Source organism: Crinia signifera, chromosome 1 (genome assembly GCF_055691185.1).
Source record: "Crinia signifera chromosome 1, ASM5569118v1, whole genome shotgun sequence".
NCBI classification, from domain to species: domain Eukaryota; kingdom Metazoa; phylum Chordata; class Amphibia; order Anura; family Myobatrachidae; genus Crinia; species Crinia signifera.
In genome coordinates this window covers 72,602,746-72,620,004 of record NC_139217.1, presented here as the reverse complement: position 1 = coordinate 72,620,004, position 17,259 = coordinate 72,602,746, and the positions used below count along the sequence as shown (strand labels likewise).

Sequence of the window (17,259 nt, the reverse complement as noted above, 5' to 3'; positions counted from 1 at the left end):
CCATAAGACAATCCGTTTTCTTTCTTCCAATAAAAGTCCTGTATTTAAGTTGTCGGTGGTAGCACACCCCTAGATCCATTGCAAACGAACTTACTATACCAGAGGGGGCCATTTCAAATAAAATAAAATAAAAACCCACTCGATATCTATCTCCCCTCCTGTGCAACAGGTCAAACAAGCCCTCACATACCTGTTACTCTATATCATGGGTCTTCAACCTATGGCCTTCCAGATGTTGTGAAACTACATGTTCCAACATGCATTGCCACATTTTTTTCTATAAGAGCATGCCAAAACTGTCAGGGAATGCTGGGAAATGTAGTTCCACAACATCTGGAGGGCCACAGGTTGAAGACCTGTGCTCTATATGATCCATGATCATTTTCCCGATCTGTTAGCACGGAAACAGGAGAAGTCCAATAAATATAACTACCTGTTATATACATTATCAATTCTTAACTGGTTAGTGAACCCAGGTTAAGGCAAATCATTTATTAATATGAATCCAAACACAGAGGTCCCGATGACACCTACACCTGCTTTCAGTCTGAGCCATGACCTAACAGAAAGACAGACGAAACTTAAGAATTGTATGGACAGTTTATTAACAAGAGACCTGACACAAATACAGACAAGTGAAGATTGGGTCAACGACCTACACTCTCTTAAATTTGTACTCATTAAACAATCAAAAGCCTTTTGGAATAAAGCAAATTTTGACAGTTATTCCAAACAAAGAGTGACACCAAGGGGACTCCGTCCCAGAGTCTTTCCCTCCTTTGAGCTGGCATCTGAAAATCTCAAAGCAGAGTGGGAACAAACTCTGACTAACTGTTCTCTCAAACTAATAGGCATTCTTACCAAACATGAAGAAATAAAACTTGAACAACATGCTCTAGAGATAGCCAACCTGAGTACAAAACTTAAAGAATTTGAAGGCTTGGACAAATTACAAAAAATGTACCAACGATTCAAGGCAGAAATTGATAATGTAGAGAGAGAAACAATCAGCCGGAAAAAATCCAAATTACAAAGGGATATACAGGATTTCACCAGCAACACTGTCTATAGGTGGAGTCACATCAATAAAAGACCACCTGGCAACCGTCAGACACAATATACCACTTCTGACATAGACTCCTCTGAAAGCGAGTCCTCCCATGAACAGATTAATGTACGCAGAACACCACAGGATTTTTTAGGGGTTACCCCAAGAGAGCTGAGAAACAATATAGGAGGTCTACCAGAAAGATCAGGAGGGGCAAGAAGAGGAAAAAGGTCCAACAGGGACTGAAGGGAAGAGAACAGGGAATATCGACGACATCGATACTAAACCCACAAGATAACTTACGTATCATCAACCTTACCAACCATATTCTCACCCCAGCCCAAAACCAACTACTCAGCAAGGGCCTTTCCTTCAGCCCCTCCCAATCACTTAATCGTTTTAATATAGAACGAGACATCAACCTCTTTGGGAGGAAATTGTTACTTAAAAAATTCTTTCGGAAGAGAGAAAGTACATGCACAATAGAGGACCAGTCTCTGTCAGTACCTACACCATCAGATCAACCTCTACTCACATATTTCTTCCCCACCAGAGAAGATGAAATAGCCATCTCTATCTTGAAAGAATTAGGAGAAGAAAGTGACCTACAGGGCACATGTGATACGACCACAGACCCCACAATGACCTCATCTCTCAAAAAGAAGTCTCAGTTTTACCCTGATTTCCATCTATGCCCTCAGGTTAAAACCTAGCTGGACCTGGTCAGCAGGGACTTAGACAAGTTGGTACAACACAAGACCCCCTATATACAGGACAACTTGACCAAAGATGAGAGGCAGGCCCTTAAGGAAATAAGAGGATGGGAAGATACTATTGTGAAACCTTCCGATAAGGGGGGCAATATAGTGCTGTGGGACCGTGACAAATACCTGCTCGAACTTGAACGTCAACTCTCAGACAAATCATGTTACCAAAGACTGACTTTCAACCCACTAGACAATTTCCTGGAAATATACAATAAAATTCTCAGTGAGGCCAGAAACAATGGAACCATTACCAAAGCACAAATGGATTTTCTAACAGTTGAGCACCCCAGAGTGGCAACACTCTACCTTTTGCCCAAAGTACCAAAGATGAGGTGAACCCACCCGGAAGGCCAATAGTCTCCGGGATGGGAGGTCTCACAGAAAATGCCAGTAAATTTGTGGATCACTGGCTACGCAAATATGTGTACACTCTACCCTCATACATCCGTGATACGATGGATGTGCTCAACAGAATCCAAGATGTAATTTTGAATAAAAACTGTTGGCTGATTACATGCGACGTTGAGAGCCTGTACACTAATATCATCCATGAGCACGGCCTCAACGCCGCAAGATATTTTCTGAGTATGGAACGGGAAGATCCATTCAATGAATTTCTAATCAAACTCCTCCGCTTTGTACTGACCAAGAACTTTTTTACCTGTGATGGCAAGTTCTACCTCCAGGTACAGGGGACTGCTATGGGCAGTGCCTGTGCCCCCACCTATGCAAACCTGTACCTGGGGTGGTGGGAACGAGAGGTGGTGTTCAGCGAGGACAATGACATCTTCACAAAACATGTCCTACTATGGTTACGTTATATAGACGACCTACTCATTGTCTGGGAAGGAGAAAAAGAACTGTTCATTGAATTCATAAACACCCTCAATCACAACCAGCTCAAACTCCACCTAGCCTTTGACATCAGCCAACATACAATTACCTTTCTGGATCTGAAACTCACTGTAGAATCAGATGGCCACATTTCCTCTGATCTATATCGAAAAAAGACTGCCACAAACTCCATCCTTCACCATGACAGCTTTCACTTTCCACCTGTACTTAAAGGTCTCCCCAAAGGGGAGTTCCTCAGAACAAAGAGGAACTGCTCCGAGGGGACAACATATGAGAAAAGAGCGAAAGAGTTGGGAGAGAGACTGACACAAAGAGGCTACAGCAAACGAGCAGTTAAAAGAGCCAACAATGAAGCAAAAAGCTGTGACAGAGAACAACTCCTCATCCCAAAGAGCAAGGACGTATTAATACCAGATGACAAAGTACGATTCATTGGCACTTTCTGCCATGAGTGGAGAACAGTGCAAGAGATTTTAAACAAACACATTGAAGTCCTCAAAACAGATGTTGATCTGGCAAAAATTCTGGACAATAAAGTCCAAATCAGTTGGAGGAGGAGTAACAATCTGCAAGACCTACTGGTTCAAAGTCACCTAGAGAAACCACAGACCAGCAACAGATACCAACAGAAGAGTGGGTCTTACAAATGTGGCACTTGCAAGGCATGTCCTTATATGAAGAACACAATGACATTTGTTGATAAATTTGACAAAAAATGGGTGATTAAAAACAAGATCACATGTACTACCCCAGGAGTAATTTACAACTTATGCTGCCCCTGTAATCTCACATATATAGGCAAAACCATCAGGCCTTTAAAACAGAGATTACTGGAACATCTGTCCAGCATCAAGAACGCGAGCAGGGACAAACAGAATATGAAGAAACTGACTCCAATTGCAAAACACTTTCTAAAATACCACCAAGGCAATGCCAAAGGACTACAAGCATTTGGTATGATGCAGGTGGACAAAGGCATAAGACGAGGCAATGTGGACAAGGAACTCTTACAACATGAAGCCAAATTCATCTTCTTGCTGAATACCATGACACCTAACGGACTCAATGAGGACATGAGTTATGCAGCCTTTCTCTGAAATTTAGAAATACGACCAACGGTGGAATAGAGCTACCAGACCAATGTGTCACATTTAGCCAGGCCACCAAACTAGGTCCGACATATGATTGGACAATCAATCCTTGGACCGCTCTTCCAATACAACCCATCAATCAGGGAAGTAATTACCTGTCCTACTACCAATATAACAAGACTCTCTTCCTCACACACAGCCAAATCTGGCCAGACATAGGAAGACCTAGAGAGGACAATACAGATATCTCTCAAATGATAATAGGAATGATATCTCCTAAAATTGACGGATGTCGTCATATGATATCAATGTCCCAGGCGATTTATCAAAGTTGAAAATCACTGTACTACCAAATGATAATTTCAAAAATGAAAAACCCAAATACCAATCATTAAGTTGACATGAGATGTCGACACCTTGAGCCACCAAGGCCAATTCAATATATCCTAATATTTCTTATATTTTATTTATTATTTCTTATCCCATCACCACTTCGCATATGCCGACAGACAGAAGAATAGGCCAATGACCTATCATTACCAATCACCTATCTTTAGTCACCACTTACCCCTAACACAACCTGTGTGGCACCTTTCTCACATGTTTGGTTTACAGTTCATTTTAGCACTCGTTGTTTTTCACTTATGCCCCCTTATCTGCAACTATCATGCGCTAATTAATTTGCCAATACAGCTTCACAATATGCACACGAGTAATCACCCAGCACGGGCACACCTTAAATGTCACCTACCACTTTATAGCTTTACCAATGGGTAAACATTCACATCCCTGATTTCCAGGCATGCCCATCTCTAAAGAGGAGACCGACACATAGAAGAATAATATACCCACGATTCTCAACACTGCATTCACCAGTGTCGACATCATAAGCCCTACGACACATCATAATAACATACACGGGATTAAATCCCGATTGCACCTACAAGAACACCCATATCCACCGTGGTTCTACCGAATGAAAGGAGAATAATAAACCTCATGCATACGTTAAATTAGAAGTGAACCTAAATTGTTCAAACACCAATGAACATACATGTATAATCATGTATAACCTTATGGAATTAACTTTTTGATAAATTGGACATATACAATCCCAACACGGGACACCGATAATCACTAAATGAGATACATACCTCAGAATGATTGGTGCAGTATAACAGGGGCGGGACCTCTGTGACACACAGTACCACCATTGGACCATTCAAATTAGAACAAGCCTTATAAGTTCTACCTGGGCACCTATACCGGTTGCCCTGAGGAAGACCTACGAAGCGTACGCCGGCCGACCCAGCCGTGCGCACGTTCCTCTAGCAATACCTTACCCTCCCTTTTTTGTGTTTATTGATTGTATTTATCAGTCCTTTTCAGGACTCTAATGTACTAGCAGCCTCCATCTTTAGCCCCCCTAAAGACCACTCCAGCAGCAGCACGAGCCGGTAGTGGCACAGGGCTGGACTAATAGACGCACGGCACCCTGATTGCGGCACTTGTCCCTGGACAGGGAGTGCGCGCCGAGAGCTACAATCTAGACGGAGCATAGTCAGGCTCCCCGCTAGCTGTCAACGACCAGCGTATCAGGTCGACAGCACGGGGAATAACTGACTACCTCTGCCAGCCTCACTGCACTACCGCTACCTCCGTGAGAGGGAACGTATGTCCACAATAGGGGGCACAATTAAGCTATTCCTATCTGAGTATCCCCCTGCGACCGCGCAAACGGCACAGAGAGGGACATCAGATCGTTCAGCTTACTTAAGAGCACTACTGTTGTCCACCTCTATACTGTAATTAATGTATCAGCAGTAATTTAATACCAATATATGAAGAGGTGTTCTCTCACCCGCAAATTCGTTCTGCAGCACTTGCTATAAGTAGTGACTCCAGACCAAACTCAGGAGTGACAACACCCCGTTACCTAGACCTTAATGTAGCTCAATTGTATCAGTAAATATAAGCAATACAATAAGCTTCAACGCTAGATAGTTTAGTAATTTATTGAGCCATTAGCTATTGTAACCAATTAAGTGCCAATTACCGCATCAAGGTAGCTGCTAACTAGGCTGTTAAAATCTACAACTGCATATAAACACAAAACCTATTCTAAATTGACACACCCTGTTCCTCGATTATTTTTGTATAAAAACCAAGAAGGAGAAAATACAAAGTGTCATTGATAAAATAAAATATACAATAGAGGGAGTTGCTTTTGGAACCCGCACGTGCTTTTTAAAAACACACTGTTTTCACTTGTGTCTATGTTATATGTTGTATGTCATATTTCGTACTCTTCATTTTAAATAAAATAATTAAAAGGTATATTTTATGATTCCAGTCTCTATAAATGGTGCACCACCATAAGACAATCCGTTTTCTTTCTTCCAATAAAAGTCCTGTATTTAAGTTGTCGGTGGTAGCACACCCCTAGATCCATTGCAAACGAACTTACTATACCAGAGGGGGCCATATCAAATAAAATAAAATAAAAACCCACTCGATATCTATCTCCCCTCCTGTGCAACAGGTCAAACAAGCCCTCACATACCTTAACTCAGTGCTGCCTGGGCTCTGTGGTGACTGCCTCAGTCTTGCGTGCTGAGTTCCACTTACGGCTCTGCTCGGGAGGGTGGGTAGGACTCGGGTCTTCGCCGGGCTCATGAAAACCTTGCTCACTCACTTCCTCCCCCTTCCCCAGCACTGCGGTGCAGACGGGAGCATCGGGACGACAGCCACAGTGCAGGTGTCAGACAAAAACGGGTCGGGGACCTGGGGAGACCGGTGCAAGCTGGATTGCTGCTGTAAACGAGACGCGTATGGCCCAGTGGCTTGTTCACAGCAGCAGTAACATGGAATGGGAGACAATTTAGTCAGCGCCCCCTTCTGGCCAGGAGCCGGGTGGCAAATGACTCCATTGCCTCCCGGAGTTCCACCACTGGTTTATACTGACTTTTATTTCCAAAGGGGAGAGAAATTATTTGATGGTCATCTAATGATTTTTCTACCCTTCAGCCGCATGTGAGGGGATGTGTTGTTGTACACATCCCCTGGCATGCTAATGGGGAAGGGGCTGTGTTGACCTCTTTGTGTGTACGCAGCCTAGTGAACAGGTCTGAATTAGACCCTTGATACAGATTTGCACTGTAGATGTGTGATAAAAAAAAATAACATGACTTCCTTTAAACCCTTATTTCAACATCATTTTCTGTCTTTTTCAGCAACGCAATTGGCAGTTTGGATCTTGTGATTTTGACCAAATACAACAAGTGGAGCCAGAAGAAAAAAATAAAAGACGTAGCGAGCTAAAGGAACTGAGAAATTTAATATTAAATATGGTGAGTATGGGCCTGATTCATCTTTCTCACATGTACACTGCAGGTGGGGCAAATGTAACCTGCAGATAGAGTTAAGGCCAGCCATACACTAGTCCGACTTGTCCTAAAGACAAGTTAGACCAAATTCTCCTTGAGCTCCCCCCGGCAGCGTAGCGAGGCACCGGGCCCGCTGCGTGGCGAGCGCAGCGAGCCCGCAAGGGGGGGCGATCCATGTCCCCCCCTTGTCGGGATTTCGGCGATCGGGATTCCAGTGTCGGAATTCCGACCGCCGGGATCCCGACCGCCGGGAAATCATATCGGATCCACAGCAGGAACTGGCTTGGGCCTAGATGCTGACACAGGTAATGATGCAGCTTGTTGACCACTTGTCAGCTCCACCTCCAGTGCCCCTGCACCCCGGACGTCTGTTGCAGCTCCACCCCTACCGTCTGTTGCAGCTCCACCCCTGCCACCTGTTGCAGCAGGCAGCACCATTGTAAGCGCAATACCTCTCACATACGTGGAGCCCCCTTGGATGTAATCCTTTGCACAACCTGTGCAGGGGTTGACGTCCACACTTGCAAGCAGCCATACCCGGTGCAGACAGGCTAGGCAAGTAAGCGCCACACCTCTGTCTGAGAATGATGCTAAAGCAGATTCCCTCTCTGGGGGGATTCTAGCCCATCCGATGTTGAATCCACAACAACACCTGAGGACACTATTGTCGGAGCCAGAGGCGTATTGTGGCTCAGGTCATGGCACGCGGATATCAATTCCAATAAAGCCTCAGAGACTCTTCCCTTTCATGGAGATACCCTTTTTGGCCCTGAGTTGGATAAAATTGTTACTACTTTGGCTGCATCTAAGTCCTCTTTCTTGCCCTCCACAGTACCACGCGACCAAAGACTACATTTCAGTCCTTTCGGCCCCAGGGCAGGGTCAGAGGTCAGCCTCTATATTTCCCTCAGCCCCTAAGGCTACCAAGCCTCGCACCAAGCACCCCTGGGCTACCAGACGCCCCGCAGTCAAGCAGATTGACAAGCATGCAGCCTGATGGGCCGGACCCCAACCCAGGGGACCCAAGGGTGGGAGGCCATCTTCTGTTCTTTGCTCCACAGTGGTGGAATACCACGTCGGATGCTTGGGTCAGGGACATGGTCTCCACGGACTACGCCCTGACGTTCTAGTTCTGTCCCTCTCAGCTGTGTTTTCACATGGGTCTTCCCAAAGATCCATTGAAGAGACATGCACTACAGCTCTCATCCGCTCTCTTGTGGACTTGAATGTCATCATTCCAGTTCCACAGGAACAGAGACGTCGGGCGTTCTATGCCACCCTATTCCTGGTCGACAAACCAGATGGTTCACATTGTCCTATTCTAAACCTACAGTAAAGTCTCTCAATATTTTTCTGCGAGTGCCTAAGTTTCGTATGGAGTCCCTTCATTCGATCATTCTGACACTGGAACCAGGGGACTTCATGGCCTCGCTCGACATACAAAATGCATACCTGCACATTCCCATTTGGCAGGATCATCAACGCTTCCTGAGGTTCGCCCTTCGGGACGAGCACTTCCAATTCAGGGTGCTACCCTTTGGTCTGTCCACGGCCCCCGCCAAGGTGATGGCGGTCATGGCAGCACAATTACACCAGTGGGGATCCAAATGATTCCATATCTGGATGACCTGCTGCTGTTAGCCAATTCCCCAGACCAGCTTCAGTGTCATTTACAGCTGACAATTACTCTTCTGCTATCTCACGACTGGAAGAAATCATCTCTAGCTCCTTCACAAAGGGTGCTTCACCTGGGAGCACTTCTGGACATTTTTAAATATAGGGAAAGGGTGGTGAGCGATGGATATAGGGCACCAAATTTGACTGAAGGTAGATGAGAAGGCATACTCCAATCAACAGATGAGGGTTTAAATTTTCCTCTCTTGGATATTTTTTTTCAGCACTTCTGGACACTCAGTCACAGAAGATTTTCCTACTAGAGGACAAGACCCACTCCCTCCCCAAAAGAGGATTCAGCCCCTCCTAAGTCAACGAATGGTGTCTATTCACAGGTGCATGACAGTCCTGTGCTCAATGGTGGCTTCCTTTGACATAGTAGAATAAACGCAGTTCCACTTGCACCCACTCCAGCTGCAAACTCTCAGTCAGTGGAAGGGAGAACATACTCATCTCAGGAGTCAATTGATCAGTCTGTCCCAGGATGTTCACACATCTCACATGATGGTTAAAAAACAACCAACTTATCCCAGGGCCATCCATTTTGGATCCCAACCTGGATCATGATTACCACAGATGCCAGTCTGAGGGGCTGGGGGGCAGTCTGCAACTCTCAATCCTTTCGGGGTCGCTGGACAGCTCAAGAAAGTCATCTTCTGATCAATGTCCTAGAATTGAGGGCAGTCCTTTAGGCTCTTCGAAGTGCGAGTTCCCTCATCCAAGGTTGCCCATTCAAAATTCAATCTGACAATGCCACAGCCATGGCATCCATAAACAGACAGGGTGGAACACGCAGCCAGGGAGCAATGCAGCAAGTCACCAAGATCTTCAGGTGGGCGGAGAAGCATATCCCAGCACTCTCCACGGTGTTCATCCTGGGAGGTAGACTCTCAGTCGCCAGGACATCAACATGGGTGAGTGGGAACTCCATCCAGACATGTTCACTTGGCTAACGTCTCAGTGGGGAGTGCCCGAAATAGATCTGTTGGCGTTCAGGCAAAACTTCTAGGTTCCTCTTTATGGCTCATGGACACTGGACCCTGCAGCCTTTCTGATAGACTCTCTCACTGCTCCATGGCAACTTCCCCTCGTCTATGCATTTCCTCCATTTTATCTTCTCCTTCTCGTCTTCTTAGAAAGTTCAAGATGGAGGGGGGAATGATGATTCTGGTGGCCCCAGTTTGGCCACGACGAGGGTGGTACACAGATCTAAGGAGCCTGTCAATAGCATCTCCTCTGAGACTGCCTCTATGGCCAGATCTCATCCTGCACGGTCTGTTCCTACACCTGGACTTGAACCGCCTAGCTCTGATGGGATGTCTCTTGAAATATTCTCACCAAAAGTCATTCATACTATGTTGCATGCCAGGAAACCTTTGTCGGCACAAATTTACTAGAGTCTAGAAGACTTATTTTTATTGGTGTTCTAAAAGCAAAGTACTGCTGGTAAATCGAAGACAAACAATGTATAGGCAAACAAAGGTGGCACATTAATTGTAGAAAGCCTTTATATAAACCTTATCCAAGTCTTTTTTTGGTACTTGTGTATTATCATGGCGCATAGAGCATCGCAGACCATAAGGCATGCGATGGTATGCGATGCGATGTCCCGCGATGTTCCCCAATGTCATACAATGTTAAAATTGTATGGCATTGTATATGGCATACAATGCGATGCGATTATAAATTGTATAAACACCCTAATGGGGTCTTACAATGTTAAGTGCACCCCCACGCCACCCCCAGTATGAACATGAACCCGAAGCATGGCGAGCGCAGCTAGCCCGCGAGGGGCGGCGGTACGCATCCTCCGACCTTTTCATACCCCCACTATCCACGTCGGCGTTGAGTTGATTTTATATAGTGTGGTGAGCGCAGCGAGCCCGAAGCATGGCGAGCGGACGCGGAATACATGTAAAGTAATACGCGTCCGCTCGCCACGCTTCGGGCTCGGTGGCTTGCTGCGCTCGCCACACTATATAGAATCAACTCCACGCCGATGTGGATAGTGTGGGTATGAAAAGGTCGGAGGACGTGTACCGCCGCCCCTCACGGGCTCCCTGCGCTTGCCACGCTTCGGGTTCACGTTCATACTGGGGGGTGGCGTGGGGGTGCATTTAACATTGTAAGCACCCATTAGGGTGCTTACACAATTTAAAATCGCATAGGGGGCTTAAATCGCATCGCTGTGCATCGGGTGTATGGCATGCGATGCGATGAAAAATCGTGCGACTTAATATCGGGGGCGCCATGATAATACACAAGTACCCTTTTTTTATATATAAAAGTATAATTTAATTGTAGCATTAACTAAACCATTTAAACTTTAACACAATCATAAATGGCAGAAGTCCCATTGGTCTGGGCTCTGCAGGTAGCACAGTGATCCAAAGTCAAAGCAGGGAATAACGTGACACAGTTTAGCTGAATATCCTATAGGCAAAACTTCACGTGAACAAACTTTGAACTGGTTTTTTTTTTTACATCCACCAAAAAGTTAGAGAATCACTGATCATTAAATTCAAAGGACAGCATCTTGGTCCTTTTAATGTAATATTTCAGTAATTGGACAGATGTCCCTGTAGGTTAGGTTGGAAACCAATTCACTTTCCCCATTGTAAACTGAGCAAAAAAGGACCCGAGACTAAACAGATCACCCAGTCAATGCTCTAGAACAGGGGTGTCCAAACTTTTTGCGACGAGGGCCAGTTTTGGTGAGGTGAAAATGTGGGGGGCCGACCATTCAGCCTGACATTCTTTGAATCATTAATCACATCAGAATGGTCCCCCACTCTGCCCCCATTCACTTTATGTCCCCTGTCTGCCCCTTCACTGTATATTCCCTAGACTGCCCCCCTTCTCTGTATTTCCTCCAGCCTGCCCCATTCACTGTATGTGCCCCACTCTGCCCCCTTCACTGTATATTCCCCTGCCTAATTATCTTTCTCTGTATGTCCCCCAGCCTGCTCCTCCTTCACTGTATGTCCAAAATTCACTGTATGTTCCCCACTCTGCACCCATTCACCTATTCCTCCTTCTCTGAATGTCCATCACTGCCTCCATTCACTGTATGTCCCAAAGCCTGACCTTCCTTCACTGTATGTCCCCCAATCTGCCCCATTCAATGTATGACTCCCACTCACTATGTCCCACAGCCTGCCCACCCCCCCTTCTCTGAATGTCCATCACTGCCTCCATTCACTGTATGTCCCCCAGCCTGACCCTCCTTCACTGTATGTCCCCTCCTCTGCCCCCATTGACTGTATGTCCCCCTGCCTGCCCCCTCCCTTCTCTGTATGTTTCCCAGCCCCTTGTGTGAGCCAGAGGACGGAGAGGCAAAGCAGGAACGGCAAGGACAGGAGATGCTTGGGCTCCTACTGCTGCCCTCCTTCACTCTGCATGTTACTGGAATAAGCTTCCCACTTGCTGTACCCCCTCCCCACACAATGCTGTCACTGTGATTGTGGAGGAGGGTGATATACAATTGCAGCTGGAGGGGTTGGATGCATACTCACCCGAAAGATGCCAAACACATCTCACTTTGGCGGCCGGCACCTCCTCACTGCTGCAGACAGCAAGGTAAAGGCACGCTCGCCGGGGCCCCACCTTTAGTGCTGTGTGTCCCGCATCTGATGCTCCACCCACTTCTGGCCGGAGGCTGCGGGCCACTTGAAATGACAGCATGGGCCGCAATTGGCCCCCAGGCCGGACTTTGGACATACCTGCTCTAGAACCATCTACCTTTTCTGTAAACCTTGAGAATTGACATTATTGCCGGGGAGCTGACCTTCCTTATCAAGAAATGTCATCCTTCCACAATATTTTTTGACTAGCGATAGATGGTGATCAAATAAGACTTAAGCTGGGTACACCTTAGATCAGCGGTTCTCAAACTGTGCGTCCTGACCCCAAAGTGGGTCCCGACCTGCTCAGCTTGGGGTCGCGACTCCATGTTGCTGACCATCAGGCTGATGACATTTCTAATCTCAGTCAGTGATTTAAGGAGTCTGAAACATCTGTTAAATTGTCTGTTATTTTAGACTCCTCCCATCATGTTGTGCCCCCACAATGCTGAAATGTATGTGCTGTCTGCTGCCTACACGTGTGATGTGAGGACCTTCTGCAGTAACTTGTCATTATTTTTATTGCCTGATGGGGTCCCAGAGCAAAATAGTTTGAGGACCCCTGCCTTAGATGATTCTTTTTAACAATATGTAACAATATTTTTGTGCATATCGTCTAGTGTGTACGCACTATATCATTTAACGATGCATGCTCCTACAGGTCGTTAACGACCCTTTCTGTTGTCTGTACATGTAGCTGAATAATGACTATATCGTCAACGACACTATGCTTCTGTATATGGCCACTGGCAATATCTTTAAAGATATATTTTGTAAAAAGACACAAGAAGGGAAAGACACTCTTTTGTTTGGGACAACATTATTACTATAATAAAAATCCTTTATTCCTTTGCGTATTAGTTTTTTTATTTTATTGGAATATTAGAAAATTCTGGATTGACCCCCATTGTATGTTCTTAAACTTTATTTTCCTCTGTATGTACTAACTGCAATACATGAGGTTCAATAAAACAAAAAAATCCTTTATTCCAAATTGAGTAAAAAACATTTTGAAATCGCACCTTATCGCACCGTATTGCACTTTTTCCTCCAAAACCGATTAATTAATGAAATGCGAAAATGCACCCAAAAGTGTGGTAAACTGCGAAGAGATGACATGCGATGTGGTGCGATGCGATGCGAATTTGACACATAAATGTGCGATTTCCCCCGCCGGTCATGTGCGAGTTTATGACCAACCGGAATGTGAATTACAGCACTGCCTCCGCATGCCAAATAACCCCCTGTGCAGGGCCTTCCGGGCAATGCAGAGGTGTCATGAGCCACGGAAGACACCCATATCCTGAGTCACCTTTACAGAAAAGATGAGGTCCGTACAGTATATGGTAACATATGTGCATTCGTTTTACATGAGCAAAGGGGACAACACCAATATTGAAAGAAGTCTGGTAAAGGAGAGGGATTGATTGCACCTATATATTTGACATAACAGAAGAGACTACACAGTAAAGTGCCACTTTAGAGTTAATAAAACATGCACTAGATCCAGTCTGGGTAGTGCACACCACACCACTGCCACTCAAGCTGGATCTCCTTACGGCTTCCAGGCAGTCCGTGACGTCTCTCCGGACCGAAATTGAGGCCCCGGCTCCGGCCTCACACCCAGGCCGCAACCCGCAGGAGCTCTAAATAGAGCTCTCCGGCTCCGCAGCCACGGCTCGCAGCAGTCGGGACTCGGGAGGGAGGGGGTGCAGTAAGGTAATGGGTTAAGGATGGGTTGAAGGAGTGAAAAATAACAGGTTTTAAGCTGGATCGTGCAGGAGCTCCTGTTAAGCACGTCTGCTCTGGTAGCTTGCCAGGCCACGCCCCCGATTTTTAGACACTTTTGAAATGCGAATTCCGTTTGCGCATTCCATTAACCCCTTACCGCCGCAGCCTGTTTTTGCCTTCCTGACAGAGCCCTTTTTTCAAATCTGACATGTATCACTTAAGTGGGGATAACTTTTTTTTGCTTTTACTTATCCCAGTGATTTTGAGATTGTTTTCTCGTGACACATTGTACTTCAAGTTAGTGGTAAATTTTGGTCAATACAGTCTGTGTTTTTTTGTGAAAAATACCAAAATGTCATAAAAAAATTGAAAATTTTGCAATTTTCAAAATGTTAAGTTTTCTGCTTGTGAGACAAATAATCATACCACTCAAAATAGTTAATAACTAACATAGACCATATGTCTACTTTATGTTGCCATCATTATTTCAACCTCCTTTTGGACACTAGGAGGCTTAAAATATGAATAGCAAATTTTCAAGAAAATTTCAAACACTGATTTTTTTAGGGACCAGTTCAGTTCTGATGTGACTTTGAGGGACTTTTATGTGAGACACCCCCATAAATGATGCCATTTCAAAAACTGCACCCCTCACAGTATTCAAAACAGCATTTTGGAAGTTTGTTAACCCTTTAGGTGTTTCACAGGAATTAAAACAAAGTGTAGGTGAAATTTAAAAATTTAATTTTTTTTGCAGATTTTCAATTTTAATACATTTTTCTAAGGAACACAGTAGATTTTACTAGAGAAATGTGACTAAAAATTGATTCCCCCAATTCTTTTGTTTTCATAAATATCCTATATGTGGCCCTAGTGTGCAAGTTGACCAAACCACAGGCTTCATAATAGAAGGAGCACCTACTTGATTTTGGAGCCTCCTTTTTATGAGATTATTTTTTAGGCACCATGTAGGTTTCTAGGCACCATAAGATGCTAAAAGTTAGGAACCCCCCCACAAGTGACCCCATTTTGCAAACTACACCCCTCAGGAAATTCATCTAGGGGTATAGTGTACATTTCAAACCCCCAGGGGTTTCACCAATTGTGGTACAACTGGGCTGTGAAAATGAAAAATTACATTTTTTTACACAAAAATGCAGTTCTGGCTCAAAATTTTGCATTTTCACAAGGAATGAAGGAGACAAAGCACTCCAAAATCTGTGCCCCAATTTCTCCCGAGTACGGCAATGCCTCATATGTGACCAAAAAATACCATTTGGGTGCATGGCAGGACTCAGAAGGGAAGGAGTGATATTTGGATTTTGCAGCACACATTCTGGTGGAATGAATGGTGGGTGCTACGTTGCATTAGCAAGACCCCCGAAGCACCAATACAGTGGAACCCCCCCACAAGTGACCCCATTTTGCAAACTACACCCCTCAGGGAATTCATCTAGGGGTATAGTGTACATTTCAAACCCCCAGGGGTTTCGCCAATTGTGGTACAACTGGGCTGTGAAAATGAAAAATTACATTTTTTTTACACAAAAATGCAGTTCTGGCTCAAAATTTTTCATTTTTACAAGAGATGAAGGAGACAAAGCACCCCAAAATCTGTGCCCCAATTTCTCCCGAGTACGGCTATGCCTCATATGTGACCAAAAAATGGCAGGACTCAGAAGGGAAGGAGTGATATTTGGATTTTGCAGCACACATTCTGGTGGAATGAATGGTGGGTGCTATGTTGCATTAGCAAGACCCCCGAAGCACCAATACAGTGGAACCCCCCCACAAGTGACCCCATTTTGCAAACTACACCCCTCAGGGAATTCATCTAGGGGTATAGTGTACATTTCAAACCCCCAGGGGTTTCACCAATTGTGGTACAACTGGGCTGTGAAAATGAAAAATTACATTTTTTTACACAAAAATGCAGTTCTGGCTCAAAATTTTTCATTTTCACAAGGGATGAAGGAGACAAAGCACCCCAAAATCTGTGCCCCAATTTCTCCCGAGTACGGCAATGCCTCATATGTGACCAAAAAATACCATTTGGGTGCATGGCAGGACTCAGAAGGGAAGGAGTGATATTTGGATTTTGCAGCACACATTTTGGTGGAATGAATGGTGAGTGCTATGTCGCATTAGCAAGACCCCCGAAGCACGGTGAAATGATGAACCTAATAATCTATAGATGTGTGGTATATTTTAAAGCACTCCTTCATACATAGGCCGGGTTTGTCGGGGCAAGTTTCACAGTGGAAAATAGTTTGCTTTCGTATTCCCTTTTTATAGCAAACTTTGCACCTTTTTTGTGTCCTGCCCTTTTTTCCAGTGGAGGGGATTTCATTAGGAAAATACTGCCCTGATACAATACGGGGGCCAGTACTAGAAGTACTGGGGCCAGTACTAGAAGTACTGGGGCCCTCTGCCTGCTGGTTCCCAAATATTAGGCCCTTTATGACTTCCTCTTGAAAGTGCATAAATGTCCCCGTCTGGCTGGTAGAACGGAATAGTACGTAAGCGTTATACAGTGCCATCTGGATGATATACACGGCCAGCTTCTTATACCATATTTTTGTTTTCCGCAGGGCACTGTACGGCTTCAGTACCTGATCTGAAAGATCCACTCCGCCCATGTACTTATTGTAATCTAGGATACAAATAGGTTTTGAGGTGTGGGTACTGGTACCTCGTACAGGGACGGAGGTGGTACTGTCTCCGTGAATTGTTGTCAGTATAAGGACATCCCTCTTGTCCTTATATTTGACCAACAACATATTTTCGGTGCATATTGCCCTGCTTTCACCCTTTCTCAGTAATTGGGCAACGTGCGTTTTTGGGAGGCCTCTTTGGTTCTTGCGCACAGTACCGCAAGCTGCTGTACTTCTTGAACCAAGGGCCTTAAACAGGGGGATGCTGGTGTAAAAGTTATCCACATAGAGGTGATAACCCTTATCCAGGAAGGGGTGCACTAAATCCCAGACAATCTTTCCACTAACACCTACGAGGGAGGGGGGGCATTCTGGCGGTTCAATTCTTGTGTCCTTCCCTTCATATACCCTAAACCTGTGGGTGTACCCT

General features: G+C 45.1%; 1 protein-coding gene across 3 annotated transcripts in view; it reads left to right on the top strand.

Moving 5' to 3' along the window:
* The window catches only part of LOC146042070 (uncharacterized), a 378,004-nt gene that overhangs the window by 166,312 nt on the left and 194,433 nt on the right, over positions 1 to 17,259 (top strand). For all 3 annotated transcript variants that reach the window (XM_083162079.1, XM_083162014.1, XM_083162143.1), the window contains exon 12: positions 6,995 to 7,111. In XM_083162079.1, the coding sequence (XP_083018205.1) occupies positions 6,995 to 7,111 (117 nt within the window). The remainder of the gene's footprint in view (positions 1 to 6,994; positions 7,112 to 17,259) is intronic.